The following is a 24465-nucleotide window of genomic DNA, read 5'->3' on the forward strand; positions in this document are numbered from 1 at the left end:
AGCTGAGCTCCTGATTCTCTCCTCTGTTGCCTAGTCTCTTCTCTGATTTGATCATTGAAGGGTCTTCATCGAAAATATTTTTATTCAGTATAAATTTTTTTTATAGGTATTTATTCTCAACGATCAGATGATGAAAAAATTGACCGCAACAGTGTCTATTTCCAATACTAATCATTTAAGTCAGTGGCCGCAACCGGCCGAAACGTTTGCTTGGAGGCGTCGTGGACTCGAGGAATTCTTTTCGCCGTCTAGAGAACCTACGAGCGTGCTGCTCAATCTCTAATTGCCACGAAGCTTGGCGAAGTTGAAGAGTCCCATCTGTATTGGCAAGGGGCGCCCGCACGGCGCGAATGTGAACAGGGCCAATTTCGTCATCTGCCCATCCTTCGATTCAAACGCCTCCGCGAGTATTCCCGTAATTTGCTCCACGTTAAATAGACACCCCAGGCATCCACCGCCTCTCCATCTTTCTTTCTCTGAGCGCTGGGATAAATTAGGGTTTCGAAACTCGGATTCCAACCTCCTGGCTTTCCAACTCTGGGGTTTCGAGGATCCCAAGCATCTGATACTCGCATTCTAATTCTTAGGGTCCAGGAACCGGCCCCCATCCTTGTATTCTTTCTTGGATTTCTAGAGGGGGAGTTGCTTGGATTCAGGGCTTTGGGTTCGGGAGGTGGGAACCATGAGGTTGGACGAAGAGATCTCATCTTCACAGAGGCCAAAGCTCGTCGTGGGATATGCGCTGACGTCGAAGAAGGTCACGAGTTTTATGCAGCCGAAGCTTGAAAGATTGGCTAGGTAATGCGGTCACGATAGCGTTCCTTCCATGCAAATTTCTTTTTGGTTTATGTTTTTCCGATTTATGGTTTGAAGTGGTTGGTTGGTTAATCTTGATAGAAAAGGTTGGTGATTATAAATTAATCATATCAAGCCTCCTGATGATTGCGAAAAAGGATTGATTTTATTTGTTAAAGGTATGTTTTGAATGCTGATGCATTTTTGGGTGTTCATGGTGGACGGAACTTCAAATTTGTTGTGTATTTTGTCTGAAGTTTTTTTTTTTTTTTTTTTTTTTTCAATTCAATAAAATAACTTCTAATTATTTTTCATCGGTTCTTTTTCTCTCCATCTGTTGAAAGGCGCACTTTCTTTCACATGATTTATGATGGGTTTTTGTTTTCTGTCTTGGTACACGTAGGCATTGTTATCACAATATTGCTTTTTTCTTGTTCTGGAGCGTATATATTTTTATGATTCGTTGGGACGCTGATTTTTCAAGGATCTTGTTAGTCTTATTATATGAAGAGGATTTTCATGTCATAGAGAAGCCTGACTCAGACAATATCTTGAGTCAAACATCATGACATTATTTTGTATTTTGGAACTTCTTTCACAGAAAAAATACGCATAGGAGCATGGAGCTTATAGATTCTATTTACAGTACTTATTAGTTTGTGCTTCAGCTTACAGTTGAGTGATACAGAAACAAGTTCTATTGAGATGGTACAACTTGGTAGTTGGTGGAAAAGGATGCAGTGATAACTATATGTTCTATGCAAATAACACCTGGGCTGAGCTGGTTGGAGCTTGCTGTTGTCTCCATCCAGCTCCATTTTGGTATTCTAATTGACTATATGTAATAAGTTTTTTACATTATTCAATAATACTGACTAATCTAAGAAACATCTGGATTATTTGAATTGCAATATTTGGTAGTATGAACATGAGGGACATGGTTATTTGAATCGGAATATTCTGTAAGATAACTATGTAATGCTGGGCTATTTGAATTGGAATATTTTTATGTATATACAATTGTTAGCATCAGGTGGGAACCCGCGATTATAAAAATTAGAAGCTCTTGTATTGTATTTTGAAAAAAGTATATTATTGGGACTAGTGGAAGTTGTGTTATTAACTAAAAAATTTCATGTGCTAGTTCTGGTCATGGCCAGTGCTGATCAACTTTATCACCTTGCACATGGTTTATGTAACATTTGAAATTTATCTAGTTACTGACTTGTTGCATAGAATGTCTGATATATAATTTATAGCATTTCCAGCTTGACATGATGGTTTGAAATTTTGTCTGAAGTTAGGTGTATGTTTTCCTTTTCAACCTGACTTCATATTTAAAATTTCTTTCATTTATGTCATGTCGAACCAAAAAAAGAAAAAAAACAGAAACCAGCATCCTGAATAAGCCAATATTTCCCTCTTGTTTTGATGGAGCCCAATACCTGTCATGTTTGGTGGAAGCTTTGTCTTTTCTATATATATTTTTTCAAAAATATGGACAGAGAATTAGTTTTGGATGGAAGAAGTCCAACGATAACTTTTGTTAAAGTGTGAATTGTTTTCGAGTTTTATTTGTCATGGTTGTCATGTGGGGCCTGGGAGGAGCTAATTGATAGCAAATGCAATGATGATTTGTTGGAAGGGAGACATAAGGGGAAGAGGCATGGACACAGTTCAGGAACTAATGTATTGCATTACTTTGTTACTCTCAAACATCTGAACTAATTATCTACCATCTTTTCTAGAAATAATTATCTGAAATGATACGTAATTTTATTTTATTTTAATTATTTATCATTTTGATTAGGTATTATTATTTATTTGAACTTGTTTGGCCTGAAAATGTTCCCGCATGTTTATTTCTTAGGCTGGCAGAGCTCAGGTCTGCTGTTGTAACCTTGCTTGATGAATTGGCATAAAAATAAGTAATATCCTGTTCATTGTACCATACTAATGTTTCTTTGGGTATATGAGGTTGATAGAACAATTCATTCTTTTATGGGTTTGTCTCCAAGCCATTTCAATGAACTTTTATTTTTGTATTGTGTCAGTTCATTTTCATTGTTTTGAACCAGCATGGTATATGCTGCTCTGTCCTGGCCAATTATATTTATATCTATCTTGACTTATTTACCTGGATACACTGGCTTGGTTCTGGTTTTATGCGAAATTGTAGCAATTGTTAGCTACACAATATATCAGTTCACCAGGTTCACTGCTTAGAATCTCTGGTATTCCTGGCATATGTGATAAATATGTAAATATTGTGGTATTCATCAACCTCCCAGTGTTTTTATTTTTAAAGATATGACTTCGAAATGTGGTGCAGGAAGAAGGGGATTTTATTTGTTGCGATTGACGAAAACAGACCTCTTTCAGATCAAGGTCCTTTTAATATTGTTCTCCACAAGGTGAGTGCTTTAATGTACTATATTTGCATGCAATGCAAGTACGTACATATATATGCATACATGTTTGTGCATATATATGCATGCATGCATGCATACATGGGAGTAGTGATTCAGCTTGTTAGTTCATTATTGAAATTCATCTATTTTGATGTCATGCACCATAAACATGTGTCTCGAAGAAGTTGATGCATTTGATATCTACCAAAAATCTTCTAGATCCTTTTCCTCTGACCAGTGTGTTCTTCTGTACTCTCCAGTTATCAGGAAAAAAGTGGCGCCAAATACTTGAGGTTCGTAAGTCTGAACTTCATCTGATAAACCTTTTCTTGTATACTACATTAGATTATGATTTGAATTCGATGACTCCATGCAATTCAACATTTCTGTTTCATGTTGCAATAGTGCTGCCAGTTCGAGTGGATGGTCTAGTACGATCTAACATTGACTGGTAAATGGAGAGATCCTTTAGAGTTAAAGTTATTTTTCCCTGATGTAATTTGCAGAGTGCATGTTCTTTCTTTGTTAAATGATGATCTTATGATTAAAAGGATAAAGTGTTAAATATTATGGCACTTGAGGTTTTTTCCTTTGATGACAAGCTTATCTAGCTCTTGCTTGGTGATTTATTTAGCCGTTATTGATGGCACTTGCATTATATTTTGGTTGTTATCAAATTCAGAAAATCATCTTCCATTTTTTTCTCTAATCATTTGTTTGCATTTTTGTCTCTGAAGACAAAAGTACCCGAGTCACTGCATTATATATATATATATATATATATATATATATATATATATATATATATATATATATATATATATATATATATATATATATATATATATATATATATATATTATTTTGGTTGTTATCAAATTCAAAAAATCATCATCCTTTTTGTTTAATCGTTTGTTTTCATTTTCATCTTTGAAGACAAAAGTATCTGAGTCGCTACACTATTTACTTCTGGTCAAATTTGGTGAAGTTTCAATGAAGCCAACTAATCCTGTAAATCTTCACATGTGTATCTTGTTACAAATTCATGAAACCATGTTGAAATAACTAGTGTGGATATTTAAGCATGTACAGAATACAGATAAGTATGCCATACAGTTATGTATTAATTAGGCTGAAAATTTTGATCAAACTTGCAGGCTGTGGAACTGCTGTGGTAAGTTCAAACTGATATGATACAATGCTGCAAAAATATATAATATAGTGTAATCATTAAACAAGTAATAGAGATTGATATGTCTTCCTACTTAGCTGTATGATCTTGAAGATCTATGTAAATATTCTTGAAATAATTTAACTGTCTCATAGATGTTTATGTAATTTCATATTTTTCTTGCTGTTATCTTGTTGTACATTTTCAAGATCAATTGCTTGTTTCGAGTGTTTGCATTAGACTCTTCAACCCCTCAAGCTTCCTTTGTTACTTTATAATGAGCATTCTTTGACAGGCACAAGCGTGAAATACTGAAATCCTACACGCTGTTATCATTGTTAGGATGGGAATAAATTTGCTATTCTTGCTAAATACAATGTGAATCAGTCCTATGTTTCTTGCATATTGGATTTAGTTGTCTGTGTTGCTATTAGGCATAAGTTAAGGGAGAGCCTTGGTTGTCAGAATTTCGATCACTTGCCTTGTGATGACAGTAGCTACTATATATTATTAGATTGCATTTAACACCACCTGCAGTTCAGATGCATGAGCTGTCAAACCAGTTGCTCTGATAACCAAACTGGAAGTGTGCTTGCAATATCAGAGGCCTTGCTTGCTAGTAGGTGTTAACTATAATAAAATGCTATCCACCTATACCTGTAAGGACGTCAGTTTTCTGCTAAGATACCCTTTGATATGTATGTTCTTATTATCAACTGGCTGATTGTGTTGGAGACTAAGTTAATGTACCACAAGTAGAGTGTGTGTGCATGTGCTGGAGGAAACTACTAGGTATTGATTTGGAAAATTTGTTGATGTCGTGGGCGCAGCTGATAACTCATTTGGTGTGTATTGCCTGCATTATGCTTGTCTTTTTTATATATGATAGCTTGTTTTTTCTGTGTGCTTATCTACTCATCTTCTCATGTCATAAGCGCAAATATGTCTTTAACTCTTTGCTAGGCTGTCTTCACTTTCTTGATTTGCATGTGTTATGTCATGTCATGTCATACTTGTTGTGTTTGGTGATGCAGAAATAATGATCCTTATAATTAGCAATTTCTGCATTTGCATTTGCTTTTGATCTATTTCTGTCATTGATTGCTCCAGAGCAATTGCCTCTTAGTAGGTGAGTCCATGTATCCTACACTAATCATTTTAAGCACCTAAAAATGCATCTTTTTGCACAATCAAAAACATTTGTTGCTAGGAGCTATTAACTGGCAAGCTTATGGCCTTTGTTCTGGCATGCTGCTACATGTTATGAAACTGAGCGGTGGTCCTATCAAATAGGCTCTAAATGAAGTGCTTTACTAAGCTCATTTAGCTAGTAATAATTAGTTGGAACTGTTATGAAACCTTTTCTTATAATTGTTCTTTCTTTTAGCAAAATAGTTATGGTTTTTGTAGTCTGGTAGTTGTCATGGACATAAACAATGGGTTTAAATTGCTATTAGCAAACAGATTTCGATGAAAAAATAAATAAAAGGCATTGTGAATTGTAACATCAAAATTTCAGTCTTTTACATGAATTGTTCCTGTCCAGTAATTTTGTGACTTAACTTGAAGCATTGATATATTTGCTAAATTCACTCTCTCTCATCCTTGTTCCATATTCTTGAAGGATTACCGGGAAGAACATCCAGAAGTGACCGTTCTTGACCCACCAGATGCCATACAGCAGTTACGCAATCGCCAATCAATGCTTCAATATGCAGCCAATTTGAATTTGTCTGATTGCTATGGTAATTCCTCTATTTGTTTTCTTTTTTTTTCCTTTAAATTTTTAATCCCACTCTTAATGTGTGGGCTTCCGATGCATACTTGTCAATTTTTCTCTTAAAATTCTGATAAATTCCATTTGCAGAAGCCATTATAGGATTATGATGAGTTGGCTTAAGGCTCGAATAGCATGCATCTTTTTTAGATTCAGAAAACATGTTGCTTTTGTCATGTCCCTTTGGTATATTAGAAGTCGCTGATGCATCATATATTGGGCATCAGATCTGAAACTTGGTAGCCAAAATCTTCTACCCAGGGTAGCATATGTACTTTAGAATCTTCCTGGAACCTTGAACCTGAACCTGCTTCCTAAACACTTGCTTGTTAAAAATGTTTCTAGAATATCTGCTTCCCTGCACCCACACCCATTCAGACATCTGCACCTGCACTCCATTCTGGCAACTAAGGTCTGAAATGTCATTAGGTGAATACTGATATCTAGAAAAGTTTACATTCTCTCTGATGATCATTTACTATGTTATATTCATCCATGTCTTTGTGGGTAAGAGCTCATTGTTCTGGTCATTATTATCTATTTTGTGCATATATCATAGTTTCATTTATTCAGCTTCTTACTTTGATTTTTCATTGTGCAATTGACTTGCTGCAGGTAAAGTTGGGGTTCCTAGGCAACTAGTTATAACTGAAGACCCTACGTCGATCCCACATGCCGTTGCAGAGGCTGGACTAACATTACCATTAGGTATTCTGCCTTTCTATGTTTCAAAATCTTGTAATTTCTAACTTTTTTATTTCCTAGCATGGAGACCTTATTATATGTATGGCTGGAACATTATTTAGTAGGAATGAGTATAATTATAAGATCAGAGGGAGTTACTTATTTTCTGGGATGCATTGGTGATTTGTCATATACTGAGAACTGGGTGCAAGTGTACATTTAGGTACTTCAACTGTCAAGTTAAATTTTAGAAAATGATGGAAGTCTGTTATCCAGAAGCATGCAAGTAACTTTTTTGATTGCATGTTTTTGACTGTACATTTTATCAACTTAAAGTAGTTAAAAAGAATTGGGATATGCATGTATGGTCAAGTATGGGACTTCATCTGAAAGTTCATTACCCAGAATTCTGACTATTAAGGGGAGCAGCATCTTTGCATACATGTTTTGGATAAGGGGTTTGGTGAGTTCACTTAGATAGTCAAAATTTGTGTTATTACATAGTGCAGCCAGCTTTTAATATTCGGGACTAGTTAAAACTGCAAGGCCTGTTGGTGAACATCGAGAAGCTCTTTCAAAAACTCGACAGTGGCAACCCATGAACTCAAGACACGTGGTTCCCAAACATGTTCCAAAATCAGACGTGGCTCTAGTTAAGTATTGGACATTGTGTTTCTTTCCTAGCATCATGTCCTTCAAATTAGTTTCTGTTTTGGAATTTCTTAGCATATCTATGTTTTGGAGTGTAGTAAAATCCAAGGGTTTTAGGTTAAGCAGGACCAGGAAAGAATATATAAAATGCAATTTTAATAAAATTATAAAGAGAGATGAAGGTGGAGCGAAATTTGGGAATTATGAAGTTCTTAAGAGTAATCATTTTGGGTATTTTAGGATCAATTATTCATAAGAAACGGAAGATCGAAGAGGATGTTACCCCTATGATTAAAGTAGGTTGAATAAAATGGAGAAATGCAACTGGATATTTTATGATTATAAGATATATGTGAAGTTGAAGGAAAAATTTTATAGGACAGTCATACGATCAGCCATGCCTATATGGTATAGAATGTCAAGTAGTTAGAAAACAATTTGTGCATAAGATGTGTGCGCTCAAACTGAGAATGCTGAGATGGATGTCTGGTAAAAGATAGAATGAAAAATGAAGTCATTTGTGACAAGGAGGTTGCACAAATTTAAGATAAATTAAGAGAAAGATGTCTTAGATGGCTTAAACATGTATGACATAGGCTGAGGAAGGCACCTATTTGAAGGAGTAATTTAATACATGTAGAAGGAAAGAGGGGTAGAGGTAGATTGAAAATTACTTGAGATGAAGTAGTAAGGAAGGACTCGATATCAAAACATCTTTTAAAAAGTGTGGCCCTAAATCAAATCGAATAGTGGAAAAGGATTCATGTAGCAGGCCCCTACTAGTTTGGGATTAAGGCTTAGTTGAGTTGAGTTGTAGTTAGTTTTTCATGTGGTTCAAAAGTATGGAATCCCCAAAGAGTGAACTTTTAAAATTTTTGGCTAATTTTAGATAACTTATATTTGGAGCTTCAGCTATATGAGTATTTGTAAAACTTCACAGCAGTGAGTTAGAACATGACAAGATTTCTTACTATGTTGTTTCTTATTTGCTACAGTTGCTAAGCCATTAGTAGCGGATGGAAGTGCAAAGTCGCATGAATTATCTCTTGCTTTTGATCAATATGCCTTGTCAAGGCTTGACCCTCCCTTGGTTCTCCAGGAATTTGTTAATCACGGTATGATTGCTGTGGTTAATGAATGATATCATTCTTGCTGATAGTTATATCACTATTGACATTGGATCTAATTTTTATTGCTTGATTGCAGGTGGTGTTCTCTTTAAGGTCTATATAGTGGGGGAATCGATAAAGGTTGTGCGCCGGTTTTCTCTTCCTGATGTTAATAAATGTGAACTACTTGATACTGCTGGTGTCTTTCGGTTCCCAAGGGTGTCTTGTGCTGCTGCTTCAGCTGATGATGCAGATCTGGAGCCTAGTATTGCTGGTAAAAAGGCCATCCATATTTTCTCTGACCATACATTCTTAGATTGGCTCATAGCTTTGTTTTTTGTGCAGTGTCATAATGCATGCTGTCTATGATGATGGAGATCCTGATTTTTTTTTTTCTGTTCTATTGCAGAACTTCCTCCTCGACCTTTGCTCGAAAGGCTTGCTAGAGAGCTTCGTTGCCGATTGGTAACATATCTGACTTGATTCTGGTGCATAATTCTTGTAGTAATCTTGCTCGTTCTAATTAATTGTTGTGTATGCGGTTAGGGTCTTCGATTGTTCAACATGGATATAATCAGAGAGCATGGAACAAGGGACCAGTTTTATGTCATCGATATCAACTATTTTCCTGGTAAGTGAAACCTGCTAATTCATTAAGGTATACTAGATCTTTTCCTGTATCATTCTTTTATGAGTGAATTGTATTAAACTTTTAATGTTCTTGAAAGGAGCAAATAATTACCGATACAGAAAGATAACTTACATTTAGGATGTGGCTTTATTTGCAGTTAACTGCACATGGATTACATATATTTAGTTTCCATATGCTGTATCTCTTATGGTTATTTGCTCATTAGGTGTACCTTCTTGTAATTAGCATACGTGCATTGAAAAAATGTACACTTGTTCTATGAGCTATTTTAAGTTGGATAAAATTATCCGATAGCACTTACAAGGCCTTTAGAGGATGATAGGTGAAATAGACAGTTTAATTTACGGGAAGTCAATAACTAGAATCGTGATACAATGATGGTTGAGCAGTATTAATTGTATTTATTGTATTGCTGCTATTGTGTCAGTGAAAAGCAAACTTAAGAGTATGAGCAAAATTAGTGTAGCAAATTGAGGAATGGGCAGCATTTAGTTGTGTCTGACTCAGAAGAAGTGTACCTTCCTAATGATATTTACAATATTGTTCATTCGTAATGTTTGACAATTTGTCCTAAAAACAATAGATGTCATTTTTATAAAACATAAATAAATAAATAAATTGTATGTACTGATGAACCTGAGTTTATTGGCCACCATACTAAATTTATTAGTTAATGTTCCCTTGAGTCAAAAAGAATATGTATTTTTTCTAGTTAAAAAGAAGAAAATTTGTGGCACTCTACTGGTACGTAAAACATACAATGATGATATGGGCACTTCAAGGGACAAGCTAAGTGTCATCAATTGCCCTGGAGGCAGCTTACATAGTTCTAAATTCAGTCGGTTGCTGAGACTGCAGTTTTTAGTAAAGTATGCTGCTCCATTTTGGAGTGCTATGAGGTGTTCCTTGATCTTTTTATGCTCATGTGTCAAAAGTGTAATTTGAAAATCAAAATCAAGAATTCAGGGAATACTAATTAGAGTTGGATGGGAGAATGAAAGGAAGTTAAAATGTTTTCTGAACAAGTCATCAAGCTTTCAAATTTAGTTTAAACGCTCAATGCCTATGAACATTGGCCTATATTAGTGATACCTTGGAGGGATATCTAGGAATGCCCACCTCTTGGTTGGTAAGATACATCTACCGCATTTCAAATTCTAATTTCACAAATGATCACAGTCCCCATGTTCGTTGTCGTTGTTGTGTGGAGCCATGGACGCAGATTTGAGAACCAGATTTTTCATATATCTATGCATTAAATTCCCTCAGATAGAAAAGGAGATATGGGGAGATACTGGGGGGAAAAAAATCATTAGTTTGACACACACATATACAACATTATATAAAAGAAAACATTAAATGATGTTATTTGTGATGGCCTTTTATAATATATAACCTAGGATGCTTCTGAGAGCATTTGACTCCAAATGCTTCCTAATCAAAAGAAATGAAGGACCTTTCAAAATGAAAATCAGCTCTGTTGATCATAATCTAAGATGCATAAGATACTTGGTAACTATTTTTTTTTTTTAAGGTATCTCACAGATGCATCAAACGAATAGAAAAGTAGCTAGTAAGTAAAAGCATCACATAAACTAGATAATTTGTCAATTCCAAACTGTTGATCTTGATCTAAATATATTAAAATTTTGGCTAATTTGAATGTTTCTAAACTACTGATCAACTTGAAACATGATATCTTATCATTGAAATGGTCTCTTTTTTTTTTTAGTTGATGGCATGGTTAAAGATCTCAAAGAGGCATAATTTTTGATTTCTGGTCAGTTTAAATGTAGCAGATTAAGATCCATAGTACTGATTTTCATTTTGAGAGGTCCTTCAGTGATTTTGACTCGAAGTATTGAGAGCCAAGTGCTTTCAAAAGCATCCCAGCTCATCTCTCTCTCTCTCTCTATCTATTGATCGATCGATCTATCTATCTATCTGTCGATCTATCTATCTATCGATCTATCGTTCTTGGTTGAAGTTATTTTTCTCAAATGTGAGGTTTTCAGGTATTAACTAGGAAATGGTTAGTCCTTGGAATTGGAGTGCGAGGGGGAAGGTCTTTTTTCTCTATTTTACAATTATTCAAGAACCATATCTGATGGAACTTTGTTAATTTTTATCTAGGTGCAGCTATAATGGTTGAAGTTGTTTTTCTCAAATGTGAGGCTTTTCAGGTATCAACTAGCAAATGGATAGTCCTCGAAATTGGAGAGCAGGGGGGGAGGTTTTTTTGTTCTTTATTTTTGGGGTTTTCCCTTGGTGGTGGAAGGGGTGGGGGTTTTTTTGTTGTTTGTTGGGGTTGGGGGGGGGGGGGGGATGGGGTATTCTTCTTGATGTATCTATTTGGCATGGCAGGCCTAGAAATGAGATCTTAATGGTGGATCTAAGTTTATCCATGTATTATGTAACAGTTCGGAAAGCGTGGTTCCTAGCCCTATGCCCTTGTGGACGGGATATTTTCTATCGGAAGCCTGAATTTTTGCCCCTGCTCTTCCCCTAACTCCTTCGTACGAAAAAGCCCCGCTCGTTCCAAATGAAGAAGAGAGCGGAAGAAGAGGATTGCTCTGCCTCTTTCTTTCCCTCCACCTCTCCTGCCCTATTCCCGGACTGTGTGGGGGGGGGGGGGGGGGGTGTGCAATGAGTTTCTAAGATTTAGTCTAGATTTTGTATATTGTATACTTAAAGTGAATATGTGAGCTAGGAGGATATTATGTGTTTGCAATATGCATCTAAATATTGTTATGTTCAATGCTTGTATATAATATGAGATAATTTGCTTCATTATGTAATTAATATTTTTGTTGTGAGAGGATTTTTTTTTTCCTTTTTTTTGTTGTGTGTTTCCTTTTTTTTCTTAATTAATAATCCCAAATTTGTTCGGAAATTCAGATGCTTGTGTTGACCTCTTTTTGTTTTTTTGATCCATGCAGGTTATGGTAAAATGCCAGGCTATGAGCACATATTCACGGACTTCCTCATAAGCCTGGTTCAAGCATAACAGGCGTAATCAAATGACCACGGACTTTTTAATTTTCCAGCATTTATGTGGTCATTTGATCACTGAGAAGCTACAACATGTGGAATATGTATCTGGAGGATGGCAAGATTATGGCCCCAAAACAGGAAATTTACAAAGTCTACATGGCTGTGATTTGAGAAAACTGGACCGAGGCAGGTTGGTGGCTTTAAATGGATTTCACCTTTAATCAGTTGGTCATCGCCATGGATGCATGCTACCTCAACTGAATAGCAAACTCTATTTTTGTTTAGGTTGTCCATTTCGATTATTGATTTTTTTAGGTGTACCTTTGAGAAATTGATTGTCAAGCTCATAAACTGATGGCTCTAAGATCAAAGGCATATTTTGGTTTTCCACTTTGCCTCTGAAAGCAAGAGCTATGAACGACCTTTTGTCCAGAGTCAGAACTCGTCATTGTTGGCTAAAGATAAGAAGATTAGGTATTATGTCTCCATTTTCATTTAACTTTTATTATTTGAGAGTAAATATGGGGGCCAAAGCAGTGCACTGGTTCATGGATTGCTGTGTGACTGGTTTGTGGTGCAATGTCGATTTTAGAATGCAGGAATTTATTATAGCCATCTGTTCATCAGATTATTTCTGGCTGCTTGTAACCTTGTTCCTGTGACATGGAGGAACATGATGTTTCTTGCAAAAGGCCTGGGAATAATGCTTATGAGGGGCTACCGCACACAGGTTTTTGAAGAATATATGTGCCAAGTTTTCCTGTATTTTGATATTGGAAGTGGGCTCCACAAAAAGGGGTGCCCTCTACAATTAGTGTGACAGGATCTTCTGTGATACCTTTTTTGTACCATGATTGGACGTAGACCATAAATTCGGCGACTTTAGAGGTTTATAATTCATTTCTTTTTAAGTATTCTAATGCATGCGTTTATGCACGTGCGGATGGATAATGTCCAATCATGTGCGGATCGATAATGCCCAATCATGTGCAGTATCTTATAATATTTTTTGAATACTGTCAGTCTATTGGGCATTCGGCCGTAACTAGGTTGGCTTCAAATGCCATTCGTCCATGTCACAAATGTGATGACAATTGTGCCCCACATCAGTCATGGCATATTTGCGTTACCATGATGCCCACACCAATAATATTTTTCGGAGCTGTTTTTGATGTCGGACAGCTCTCGTTATGTCTCTGGAGATTTGTTTCTTTTTTCCTTTATTTGACCTGTTTTTGGTCTTATTTTAGGTTTTCCTGTTAACCGTTAGAACAATTGATGCTGTGTTACTGGCAACCTACTTTTCATCCCACGTCTCTTCATTGTATAACTCCAAACCATCTTGTTTTTATACTCAATTTATATATTTATGGAGTCTAAAATATCCAATTCTTAAATTGTTCTTGCTAATTTGATCGAGTATCTCCGCATTATATATATATATATGCACGCGCGATGAACTGCTTCACATAATCTTTACTGCCAAGCCTTTTGAGCTAAGTAATATTGCTAGTCTTATTTCTGCTGTACTAAACTTTCCTTTGTCATTTAAATAATATTTCGGAAATACCTCTCTATTTTTTGCATGTCTTTAATAATCTCTCAATCATTTTTGTCTCGTATATCCTATGACTGGTTTCTTTTCAATATTGCTTATCCATAATTCTAATTGAGATCTCATTTTCATTTTTGTCATGTGTTTACAAATTCTTTGCAAATTCTACTGTTTTTCAAGTCTTAGTCTGCTAAAACCTTCCTTATCCAATTTAGATTTTCTTTTTTCTGTTTAATTTTTTAATATCAATCATCACCTTATCATCTCCAAATAACACACGTCACGGTCTGGCTTCTTGTATATTAGTAGAGAGTTCTATCATATCATAAAAATATTTCAGCTAGTGATGACCCTTGAGGTGATCCCTTCAAGGAAAAAGAAATTCTTTATATTCTAACATTAGTCTTTTGTTAGCTTATTTTTTGTAAGCTTTTTCATCGAGAATCATGTCTCAAATTAGGTATGATTGGTCCAAAGCCCTAAGAAAGGAATAACTTGACAAATGCTATCTAGATGGATGGACAATCTCATATGATTTGTCATGTGTTAAGCACATGTAAGAAGATGGCGTGCTAAACGGTGGGAGGAGGATGTGCACCCACATTTCCCTTCTCAGATGAAGCATATACAATTGTCTGAAAAGGTTCACTGCGACATCTCAAAAGCAAGGGAGAAGAGTTGCTATAAATTTATCATTTAGGTCGTCATGTTTTTGATAAGACGCAAGGCCTCTATTAGGATTCAGTAGTAAAACTGAAGAAAAGGGAAAAATGGAGGGGAAAAGAATCCTAATTATTGCATTTGTAGAACAAAGGGGTTTCCAATAATATACTTGCAGATAAATTAAATTAAATTAACAAGAATAGAGTGCTCTATTAGATGCTAGTACTTGCATTTTTTTTTTTTTTTTTTTTTGATAAGATGGCTGCTTCGTATAACTCTTGTATGAGTATAACCCAAGAAATAAAAAAAATAAATATCTCGAAAGGACATCGGCGATAGAGAGACATCGTTCCAAACTCTACCAGAATGCTGAGTAAGTATCCAATCTATCGCATTGTTTGTCTCACGATAGATATGCTGTATCTCATGGGAGAGACATCCCCATATTAGACTCTGAATATTCTGTACCATGGGATTATAAATAGCCATGCAGTACCCAAGCTCCTGTAGCCAAGCCACTACTATTAGCGAGTCCCTCTCCACAACTAACTGCTCAGCCCCAAGAATCATTCTTGCATAGACGATGCCTTCCCAAGCCGTCCTCAACTCTGCAACGGGTACCATAGTATCCATTAGCCGGACACCCCCAGCAGCAATAAATTGAGAGTCGAGGCTACGGATCACAAAATCGATGCCACCTCTTCTGTCAGCCACATTGCTAATGAAATTGGCCTTAAGGAATGTTGGGCATGGGGGCTCCCAAGAGAAAAAGATCCTCCTTTGCACTCTATAAGTAAGAAGAGAGTCTCGCATGTCCTAAATCCTTAAGGTCGGATCAAATGGCGACACATCCACAATCTCCATGATCCGAGTCATGGCCCTCTCAAATACCATCATCGTCGGCTGTCAATTCATCTTAAAGACTCCAGCATTTCGAGCATGCTAAATATGAAAAACAATATAAGCTGCTTTAATGCCAAAAAATCTAATGGCCTCAGATTCCATGCTCTGCCTTAAGACCTCTAAGAAGGATTGGGCAAGCTGCTCCATAGAAACAATTAGAACTAGGAGGTAACCAACCACCACACCCATCGCATTTTGGGGCACAGGAAGAGCTTATGCTTCAAGATCTCATCTTCTAACCCACGTCAAAGACAGATAGTCAGAATATCCATCCCTCTGGCTCTCGACAAAACTCTGGTCAGCAGTTGGCTTCAAGTTATCTTTCAGAGGAAAAGACACATCCTGAGATAAATCCGGAGTCTCCATATCCATGCACATCCATCATCCTCATCGGCATGCTTAGATCGATGTACTTGCATGTCATTTACTCCAATATAAGGAAGAACGTAATTGCTTGTTTTTTTGAAGCTGTATGGAGAAGTTACCTCCCCCATGTAATTTATTAAATGTATATAAGTGCATATAGTAGTAAGATGGTGGGTTGTGCCAAACAATATTGGTTGTCCCAAGTTTTAGGAAAGTATGATGTGACAAAATATCTTTTTCCCTAAATGAGAGAAGATACAATACCATACAAGGAAGGTTAACTCTTGAGCCCACCACTTCGCAGTCTATGTTATGCCACCATCTTCAGCAAGGGGATAGAGGAAGCATATATCGGTCATCTAGGTAGTTCTTTTTGTACATTGTCTTGGAGTTAACAACTTGCTGTTCTTACTGCTGGAGATCTAGTCTCTGAACAATAGAATAGTCTTCTTTGCGGCTTCATTACTTGAACAAGCTTTGAATCCCAATAGCTTTTGATTAAGCTCTTTCCATAGAAACCAACATACAGTGGAGAAGAGGGCATCGATTTGTAGTACTGTGTGGTGGTGCGATGATCTCTTTCTCCGAACATGCCAAAGTTCCTTCAAGTTGTTTGGCGTGGGCCATGTATGAAATTCTCTAAAGGCACGACTCTAAAAATTGAGCAAGTATTGGCATTGAAGTAAGAAATGATCAATTGTTTCCTCATATTCGCCACAGAGAGAGCAGAAAGCACCAACCATTATCTCCTTTTTCCTCAGAATATCCACTGTAGGTGCCTTATTGTTGTAGCAGAGCCAGTTGTAGATTTTAGCTCTCTCTAGTATTGAAATTTTTAAGTTAATCTTACCAAATAGAGACGTAATACCTCCGCTCATGAATAAGAGGCAACATTGTTTTATTGAGCATGTTTTAGTTGGGCTCCACTTTCAGCTTCTTGTATCCTTTTTATTTAAAGGATGAACATCCTTTAAGAGAGTGCAGAGAGCTTGGTATTCTACTCATGCCTTATTGGTCAGTGAAGTCCTGAAGTTTGCTTCCCATTCGTTTGATTTCATGAAGCGTTCAATACCGATGTCTGAGTTTTTGGCTAGTAAGTAAAGATTGGAGAATTGTGAGTTGAAGTCAACCGATAGTTGAAAGGTATTTCTCCAGAATGGTGAAGCAACTTCTGAGAGATGTTGTGAGGAGTCGAAGTGGAACCTTATCATGATAGTAAATCTTCTGAATCAGACTTTGCCAGGGTCACTAACATAATTGCATGTTACTGACTTCGTAAGGACACCTGGTGTTTAGTTGCAGTGGCAGAACCAAGCTTTTTTTTTTTTTTTCCCAACATTGTATCTAGTGATGGATTAAATGGAAGTGATGAAGATAGACTGCTCCTAGTTTCCTTTGGAAAGAGCCGATACTAAAAACTAAGCTAATGCAAATGAGTGGCTTATGTATGAGGATATATGTATCTTCGCATACTAGCTAGCACTAACAAGGACACTCGGTGGTTAGTGTGATTCTTGAGGACATCCATAATTATATAGCAGTGAGAGAATATAGTGGTTCTCTATACTATATCTTCAAGTGAAGTAACAAAGTGGTTTTATATCTTGCATCCACTAGTAAATCAAATGAAAGTGAGGCTGACAGAGCGCTGTGTGCTTGCTTTGAAACAGCTAGTACTAAAAGGCAAATGATGCATGTTGATAACAACAAACTTCTGTAGGAGTCTAATTAGATAAACTCAAGGGATCTATAAAAATAAATTTTATGTTCACAGGGAAAGTATGCAAATATGAATTTTTGCGGGGTTTACTATATATAAATACAGAAAATTCTGGTCATAAGTTTGCAAAATCCCTTAGCTTTAAGTTGCATCAATTGCTTGTAAAATTCATCATTCATCATATATTGATGAACATTACATTCTCCTCCATCTTCACGTCTGATATGGTATGAATCAGCCCATTGATCATGAATGGATATATGGCAAGGAAAGATGGAATATATTTCCATCCAAAAAGATTTCAGAAAGACATGCTCTAAAAGGGAGAGACTCTCATAGCCCAAGATCTCATAGTGAGAGGCTAGCAGGTCAAAGAGATGTCGAGACTGAGGTGATGCCAGAGATCAAGCTAGTAAGCCTGAGGTCAAAATCGAGATGATTTTTGAGGCTAAGCTACCAAGTCCGAGGTTGAGCCACCAACCCCGAGATCGAGGTGAAGGTCGAATATCTAAAGGCTAAGTTCCTAAAGACTAGATCCACTTAGAACCAGATCTAAACCTACCATCTCCAGATTGATCAGATGCCAATCAAACTTGATCATCTTTAAATTGGCCAAATACCAACCGATTTGACCATCTTCAGATCGACTGATGCTGATCGGATCCATCTCCAGATTGATCAGACATCAATCAGATCTGAGTCGACATCATTCCTAATAAAGTAAGAGATAAAGAATGCATCACGTCCAATAAGAAATAACGATCTGATTTTCCTTCCTCCGTACGGCACCTCTGTCCTCGCCTATAAATAGAGGGCCAAAGGGGATCCCCAGAGTATGAGCTTATCTCTCTTCCATGACTCGCTCCTTCCCTGCCATTTCCTAGTTTTCTGACTTGAGCGGCGAGGGTTCCCACCAAAGCCAACTTCGACCAAAGACTTGCTTTGTAGATCAAGCCGTCACCGTTCAGTGCCAGCCACATCCCATCTCCAACTGATCCGACCTCGGCTAGAAGACCAGTGGCAACAACATCTATCACAAACATGTGTCTTATTCTTTTTTTCATCATGCAATAGGATTAGAACTCTTTGTCAAATATTTTATGAGATGTAGATAGTAACCTAAATTCATGTAACAGAAAAAACATAATAGCCTTTGGAAAAAGATTCCTAAAAAAGATGCGAGGACCGGCAGAAAAAGATTAAAAAAAAAAGATTGTCATCCTTGGTACATCCACAAAAAGAATGCACAAATTGGAACAAATTTCATCCAAATGGTTTCTAGGTTTGGTCAACAATCTATCTTACACTATATTAAAGGTGGGTCCAAAGCTCTCCCAAGCTATCAAGTACTAGATTTTAGCCACACCATGTGTCTATACTTTTTTTATCTAAAACCTGGGCGAACCACTTTACATGGGCTATGCCGGCCCTGCCCTCGACCCTCCCCTCCTTTCTTTTGTTTCATTTATTTTCATCTACGGCATAGTTAGAGGCATCTTCTCACCATACGCATCCCATCACTCTTCTCTCTCCACTTTTCCTATTTACACATATCTTTTAGATCTATCCACTCATCTCCCTATATCTTCCCCATCTCCCCTATCTCTCTATCTATTAGACCAATATTTGATTGTATTATGTTAAACTATATAAACTTACTTATACTTAATTTACTTAATATTTAGCTATATTTAACTTAAAGATTTTTTATTTTACATGACTATCATGATTGCATATGTACCATATAGTTCTGTCATCGTCATAGCAACAAGCTCGTACAATCATAACCATTGAAATATTTACAAATGGACATAATTAGGAGACAATAATGAGCTCTCTTCTTTTTTTCTTTTCTTTTCTTTTTTCTATTTAAGGGTATAGTAACTTAAGTTCAAATATGAATTAAAGTGAGACCTTAAAAATATATACAATACACCAAAAAAAAGGTTGAAGTTCTCTCGTACCGCCAAGTATTGATATTAGCCATGCACGCATCAGTCATTTTTTTTTCTTTCCAAAATGGACGAACCACTATATTGGTGCTCCCCTCTCCCTTATTCCATTTGTTTTTTTTTTTTTTTTTTGTTGTCGTATCTATGGCATAGCGAGATGAGAGGATATTATACGCATCTCTCATGGCTCCCCCTATCCCTCCAAATAGCTCCTCCATCCCCCCTCCTCTCTCCCTATCTCTTCATACAAAATTAGAAACATTGACCCAATGGTGATTTATAACTTTATTAAGAACTTTAATTGATTTGATAATTTGATAGTTGTCAAATTTTTTTGACCGTACCCTCCCTCACTCACAATAATTCAAAATAAAAATTATATAAATTACAACCGATTTTTAGCTATTAATTTCTTTTAATTCCCTTTGTATCCTTACATAAAATAATGGTCAGAATTATTTTAAGTTTTCTCACAAGAGATGATAAAAAAATAAATACCATAGTGAAATACATGTTGGGTTATCAAGATGATAGAGAGATCCATTAATTGATGATGGATATTAGATCAAGACATTCTTAAGTTTTCTAAAGAAAAAGCTGAGACTTTGTGGGCTATCTAGAACATGAGTCAAGCATTCTGTATATATGAACTTATTAGATACCATCTACAATCAGATATAATATTAGCCTTTTCATGATTATCTCAAACAAACTTATCAGTATTTTGTAGATATTAGTAAGCTCTCTCTCTCCCTCTCATTTGCTTTAGGGATTGCTGAATTTGCACAAGTCATCATTTTTTTTTAGTCAATGGATTGTTAAATAGATATATTTGATAAGGACAAGCTATAGTTTGTTTATATGTCATTAATAAATCAACATGCTATTTCAGTAGAGAGAGGATGAATTTGTGGTTAATAATCTCATGGATAGACTTAAACCAACAATCCTAAAGGCTAATACCAGTTTTTTCATTGAATGATCATTTTAAACAAACTAAATATAATCTAAATCCAAATAAAAAGTTAATTATAGTTATATTTTTACCAGAAGAAATAACTTTTTTATATTTAGATATCATCTATAACTAGATATAATAGCATCTCAATGATCATTCAAATAAATTTATCAATATTTTTGTACATCATCTAATATTCAATACAGCTATAAATTTTACTTATCCTTACCTTCCTATCAATTTTTTATATTATTAAATTAAATCTCACCATATAGCGTGTTACTTGCTAGTAAATCAATAGAGACTGCTGTTGAACATTATAGTTTGCAACCTCGACAAATAACTCTATGGGCTTAATCGCTATCGGTTGGTTGGCATTTCTCTTCCAACCCTAATAGTGAGACACCCCCTTGTATTTCTTCAAAAAAAAAAAAAAAAAAAAAAGAAAAAAACCGGTTCAAACATGCAGAATAGGTTTGCAGAATTGCTTTCGCGCTTCAAACTGATGCATGTATTTCTTACCCAAAAAAAAAAAAAAAAAACTGCTGCATGTACTCCATTACGAGCTGGTCAATCTATTCTCTCATCTGGTCTAGTTTCTCTCTTCTGCTACTATTTTAGTTTACGTAGGTTGCCATCCACCGCAGATGGTGAAGAGCCATGCCATCCTCGGTAATTTTGTTGAAAGCTGGTTCCATATTAAAGAACTCGGATCCCTCAAATATTTTTTCTGCATTGAACTTGTTGAGACCAAAATTTGGCACTTGACTCTGCCAATGGAAATACAAATTTCAGATCATTGAAGATTTGTGTTTACTCAAGATTTCGCACGGCACATTGCTTCACGAAAAATATTTAAAGCTCACCAAAGTCATAGCAATGATTTGTCTAGCTTCCAATTTATTTGGTTTGCATAGCTTAAAACTTACGGGGCAGCCATGTTAGGTACATGGACCCGCCTTGGATGATGTTATCCATCTTTTGTAGCCCTGCGTCACGACCATTTCACGTCATAAATCTACACGTTTGCTCCTCCAAGTAGGTCCATGGGAGCAAACACATTGAATTTGATTGCCATCAGTTTAAAACAGGATAAGAATTAACTGGAATTCCCGGAGACAAGAAGTCATCAACATCCACAAATTGACCGAGCCACTAGAAGCTGTTCAAGTCCACGATGTAAAATCCCAGTAGGGTACGTATGACATGCATTACAGCTTGAGGAATATTAAAGGTTTCATCAAAGATTTGATTGAAAAATTTGATCACATTTAACACATATTCAGAGACTGGATAATACAATAACTTTATTAGACTACTGAGAAGAATGGACGGGGCAGTAATGGGCAAGTCATGCACGAGCAGGTCTTGGGTCAATCAAAGATTCAATCATACTCTTTCTTCTGTTGGATGAGGCAAAGCTCAAAATCCACCACCAGCCCACCAATGTCAGCCATTTTAACATTACATAATTATTAAACAAAAAGAAAAAAAAAAAAAAAAAAACGCTTCGAACAGTAAATAAATTTCACAGAGCTACCAAATTACCATACGCTAATAACAAATGAAATTAAGAAGAGGAACCGTCACATTTGAATGATAACTCAGTGCACATTCTACAAAATCCGAGAGAAACAAACTTCAATAACCAGTTTCAAGGAACCACAATGTCTTCACCAACTATTCTGAAATAATAAGCAATTCAATGTTAAAACATGGCGGCGATTCTTCCTCCATCGCCTGCCCTACGCGCTTTCTTCTTCTTAACGGTACTGCAGTGACACAACAAATATCAGTTAAGACACTAATACTCCGTCATCAACACAAAGCGAAATAATAATACAGAACATAATAACACAACTGACCTAGCTAGTGGGATATCAATTGCACAGAATTATGGTCATAAAGCATTAAGCTCGTAAAGAATAACTAGCCTAAATCAGGATGCATTCAATCATGTTAAGGTAGACCACAGAAGGGACATGAGAACCAATACACGCAATCACAACCATGCATGATAGGAATTAGGGATTAGCAAAACCAAACATGTCTAAATGTAGGCCAAGGAGGAAAACAAAAAGCTAACAAATGATGGAAACAGTAACTCAAAAGAAAGGGAAAAAGGGCAAGAGTTTATATGATATGAACTCTAAAAGGTACTTGCAGAAATTTATAGTGCTATTTCAGAAAGCATCATTGCCATTACCAGAAAAATAAGTAGCAGGATATGATTATAAATGGTTTTTCATATATTTTTTTTCTTCAAAAAGGTAGAATGTACCAACAAGATACAACTTTAAAACTAACAAAGAATCATAATGTTGTTTTAAGCATTGGAAGAAACTTCCAGCATGCAGTAAAACTAAACTCTATGACTCAGGCATAGCATGAAAATCTATGACACAGCAATACCCATCTACCCAACGTTCAAAATTTCACATCATCCACATTCCAAAATATATACCTTGATGAAGCCAATCTCCTTGGCGTTGCTGCGGAAGCACTGCCTGCAACACATGAGCCCATACTTCCGAATCAATCCGTGAGGATTGCCACAAACGCGGCTGCCAAATACAAGTGAAAGGATTGTTAGCAATAAACTGTAGGAAACAAGCCTCCAAATATAAGAACAAACAACATACTTGTACATTAACAATCTTCCATACAATAAATAAACAGCAATGAAGCACATAGCTTATTTTAGGGACACCAACATCTAATATAAAAAGCATCAGAGGATATCCACAGAAGTAAATTAAAAAGTGGGAAAACTTGGCTTCCATCAAAATTTAGGTAAAATATACATGATTAACCATTAAAACAGGAAAGGTCAGCATTAAGGACAATTAGCGATATCAGAACATAGTTAAGATAACCAAACAAGAAGATTTAAAGAAGAAAAAAGCTTGAAGATAGCAGCTATACCGCTGTACATGAATAATCTATAAAATAGGATATATTCACATCATGCATATTTATGATCCATACTTCAGCTTGGCAACCATGTAAAAAATACAAAATTATATTTTGGGACATAAAAATTAAAAACCAAGATAACAATACCCTCATGATGCACTAACATTAAGATTTTCAAGAATAAATAGAGCCATATACTGTTATATACCCCCTAATTTCACAGAAGTAAGGCATCACATACAAATTCCCAAACGTCCCCAGGAAAAAAAAAAAAAAAAACTTTTCATCACGAAGGATTCGGAATGATGCATGTTTGATATTCGAATTTCTAATCGTTTCTCGTCCTTATTATAATATTTCAATCCCTCCCGATTCGAACTCGAAAGCGGAAAGACAAAAAAAATATTAGAAGAAAAAAAAAAAAGGCTTGATGGAGCAAGCTTGTAATTCCAAAATCATGGAGCTAAACAATATAATTTACTAACAATAATATCTTAGATTGAAACACCTTGATTACAAGGCCAATCACAGGAAAAAAAAAAGTCGAAAATTCAAAAAAAAAAAAAAAAAGCACCGCCGAAGAAATCAAAACCTAAATCTCAAAACGTAGCACCAAGATCAAAAAAACAAAGAGCCGAAGAGGATTAGCGACAAGAGGAAACAATAAGGATCATACCAAGCCCTGGATCCAGGGCCGTAGTTCTTAGGATGGGAGTTCCAAACGTTGGAGTGTCCCATCTTCGCTGGTACCGAAGGCGGCGGCGATCACAAGCTAAGCGCTGAGGACGACTCGCAACCCCCTAAACCCTAGCTTTCCGTGGGTAGAACTCGCGAATCCGCGGAACCGGCATTTTATAGCATTATTATTATTATTTATTATTCCTGAAATTATAAATCACCTTTGATCATACGGCCCCGACCCATCTACGCCGTCCATGGGCTTAAGGCGGTTAGTGGGTACGCCCACCTACGCGGTCCATGGTAAGGCGGTGTCAGTGGCTACGGCCCATCTACGCCGTCCATGGACTTAAGGTGGGTTACCTGACACTAAGTTGGGCTGGGCTGGGCCAAGATTTGGATACGGAGGTACGAGAGTAATTCTTTGTGCACCGTATCTGATGTAGAAAAAATACACCGTCTCATCTGATTGAACTATATAACCATCACTTTTCAATGTATATTTAATAT

General features: G+C 36.3%; 2 protein-coding genes across 2 annotated transcripts; one reads left to right on the top strand and one right to left on the bottom strand.

Moving 5' to 3' along the window:
* Positions 1 to 324: 324 nt before the first annotated feature.
* Positions 325 to 12797, top strand: LOC105060139 (inositol-tetrakisphosphate 1-kinase 3). The gene is made up of 10 exons (XM_073259703.1): positions 325 to 798; positions 3128 to 3209; positions 3467 to 3499; positions 6002 to 6122; positions 6770 to 6862; positions 8485 to 8604; positions 8696 to 8872; positions 9008 to 9063; positions 9145 to 9229; positions 12190 to 12797. Exons 1-10 carry the CDS (start codon positions 683 to 685, stop codon positions 12255 to 12257), a joined length of 951 nt encoding a protein of 316 aa, XP_073115804.1. The 5' UTR covers positions 325 to 682; the 3' UTR covers positions 12258 to 12797.
* Positions 12798 to 21931: 9134 nt separating this feature from the next.
* On the bottom strand, positions 21932 to 24119 carry LOC109506778 (small ribosomal subunit protein uS14z/uS14y/uS14x). Its single transcript, XM_019855687.2, has 3 exons — positions 23954 to 24119; positions 22826 to 22925; positions 21932 to 22133 (listed from the first exon to the last, which is right to left on the bottom strand). The coding sequence occupies exons 1-3, from the start codon at positions 24013 to 24015 to the stop codon at positions 22125 to 22127; spliced, it is 171 nt and encodes a 56-aa protein (XP_019711246.1). The 5' UTR covers positions 24016 to 24119; the 3' UTR covers positions 21932 to 22124.
* Between the last annotated feature and the right edge of the window lie 346 nt (positions 24120 to 24465).

This window comes from Elaeis guineensis, chromosome 6, assembly GCF_000442705.2.
Source record: "Elaeis guineensis isolate ETL-2024a chromosome 6, EG11, whole genome shotgun sequence".
NCBI classification, from domain to species: domain Eukaryota; kingdom Viridiplantae; phylum Streptophyta; class Magnoliopsida; order Arecales; family Arecaceae; genus Elaeis; species Elaeis guineensis.

Coding starts and splice junctions, on each gene's coding strand:
- LOC109506778 (XM_019855687.2), bottom strand. CDS start 24,015: ATGGGACACTCCAACGTTTGGAACTCCCATCCTAAGAACTACGGCCCT. Junction 22,926..23,953: donor GGCCCTGGATCCAGGGCTTG/GTATGATCCTTA, acceptor TGTATTTGGCAG/CCGCGTTTGTGGCAATCCTC.
- LOC105060139 (XM_073259703.1), top strand. CDS start 683: ATGAGGTTGGACGAAGAGATCTCATCTTCACAGAGGCCAAAGCTCGTC. Junction 799..3,127: donor AAGCTTGAAAGATTGGCTAG/GTAATGCGGTCA, acceptor AATGTGGTGCAG/GAAGAAGGGGATTTTATTTG. Junction 8,873..9,007: donor TCTGGAGCCTAGTATTGCTG/GTAAAAAGGCCA, acceptor GTTCTATTGCAG/AACTTCCTCCTCGACCTTTG.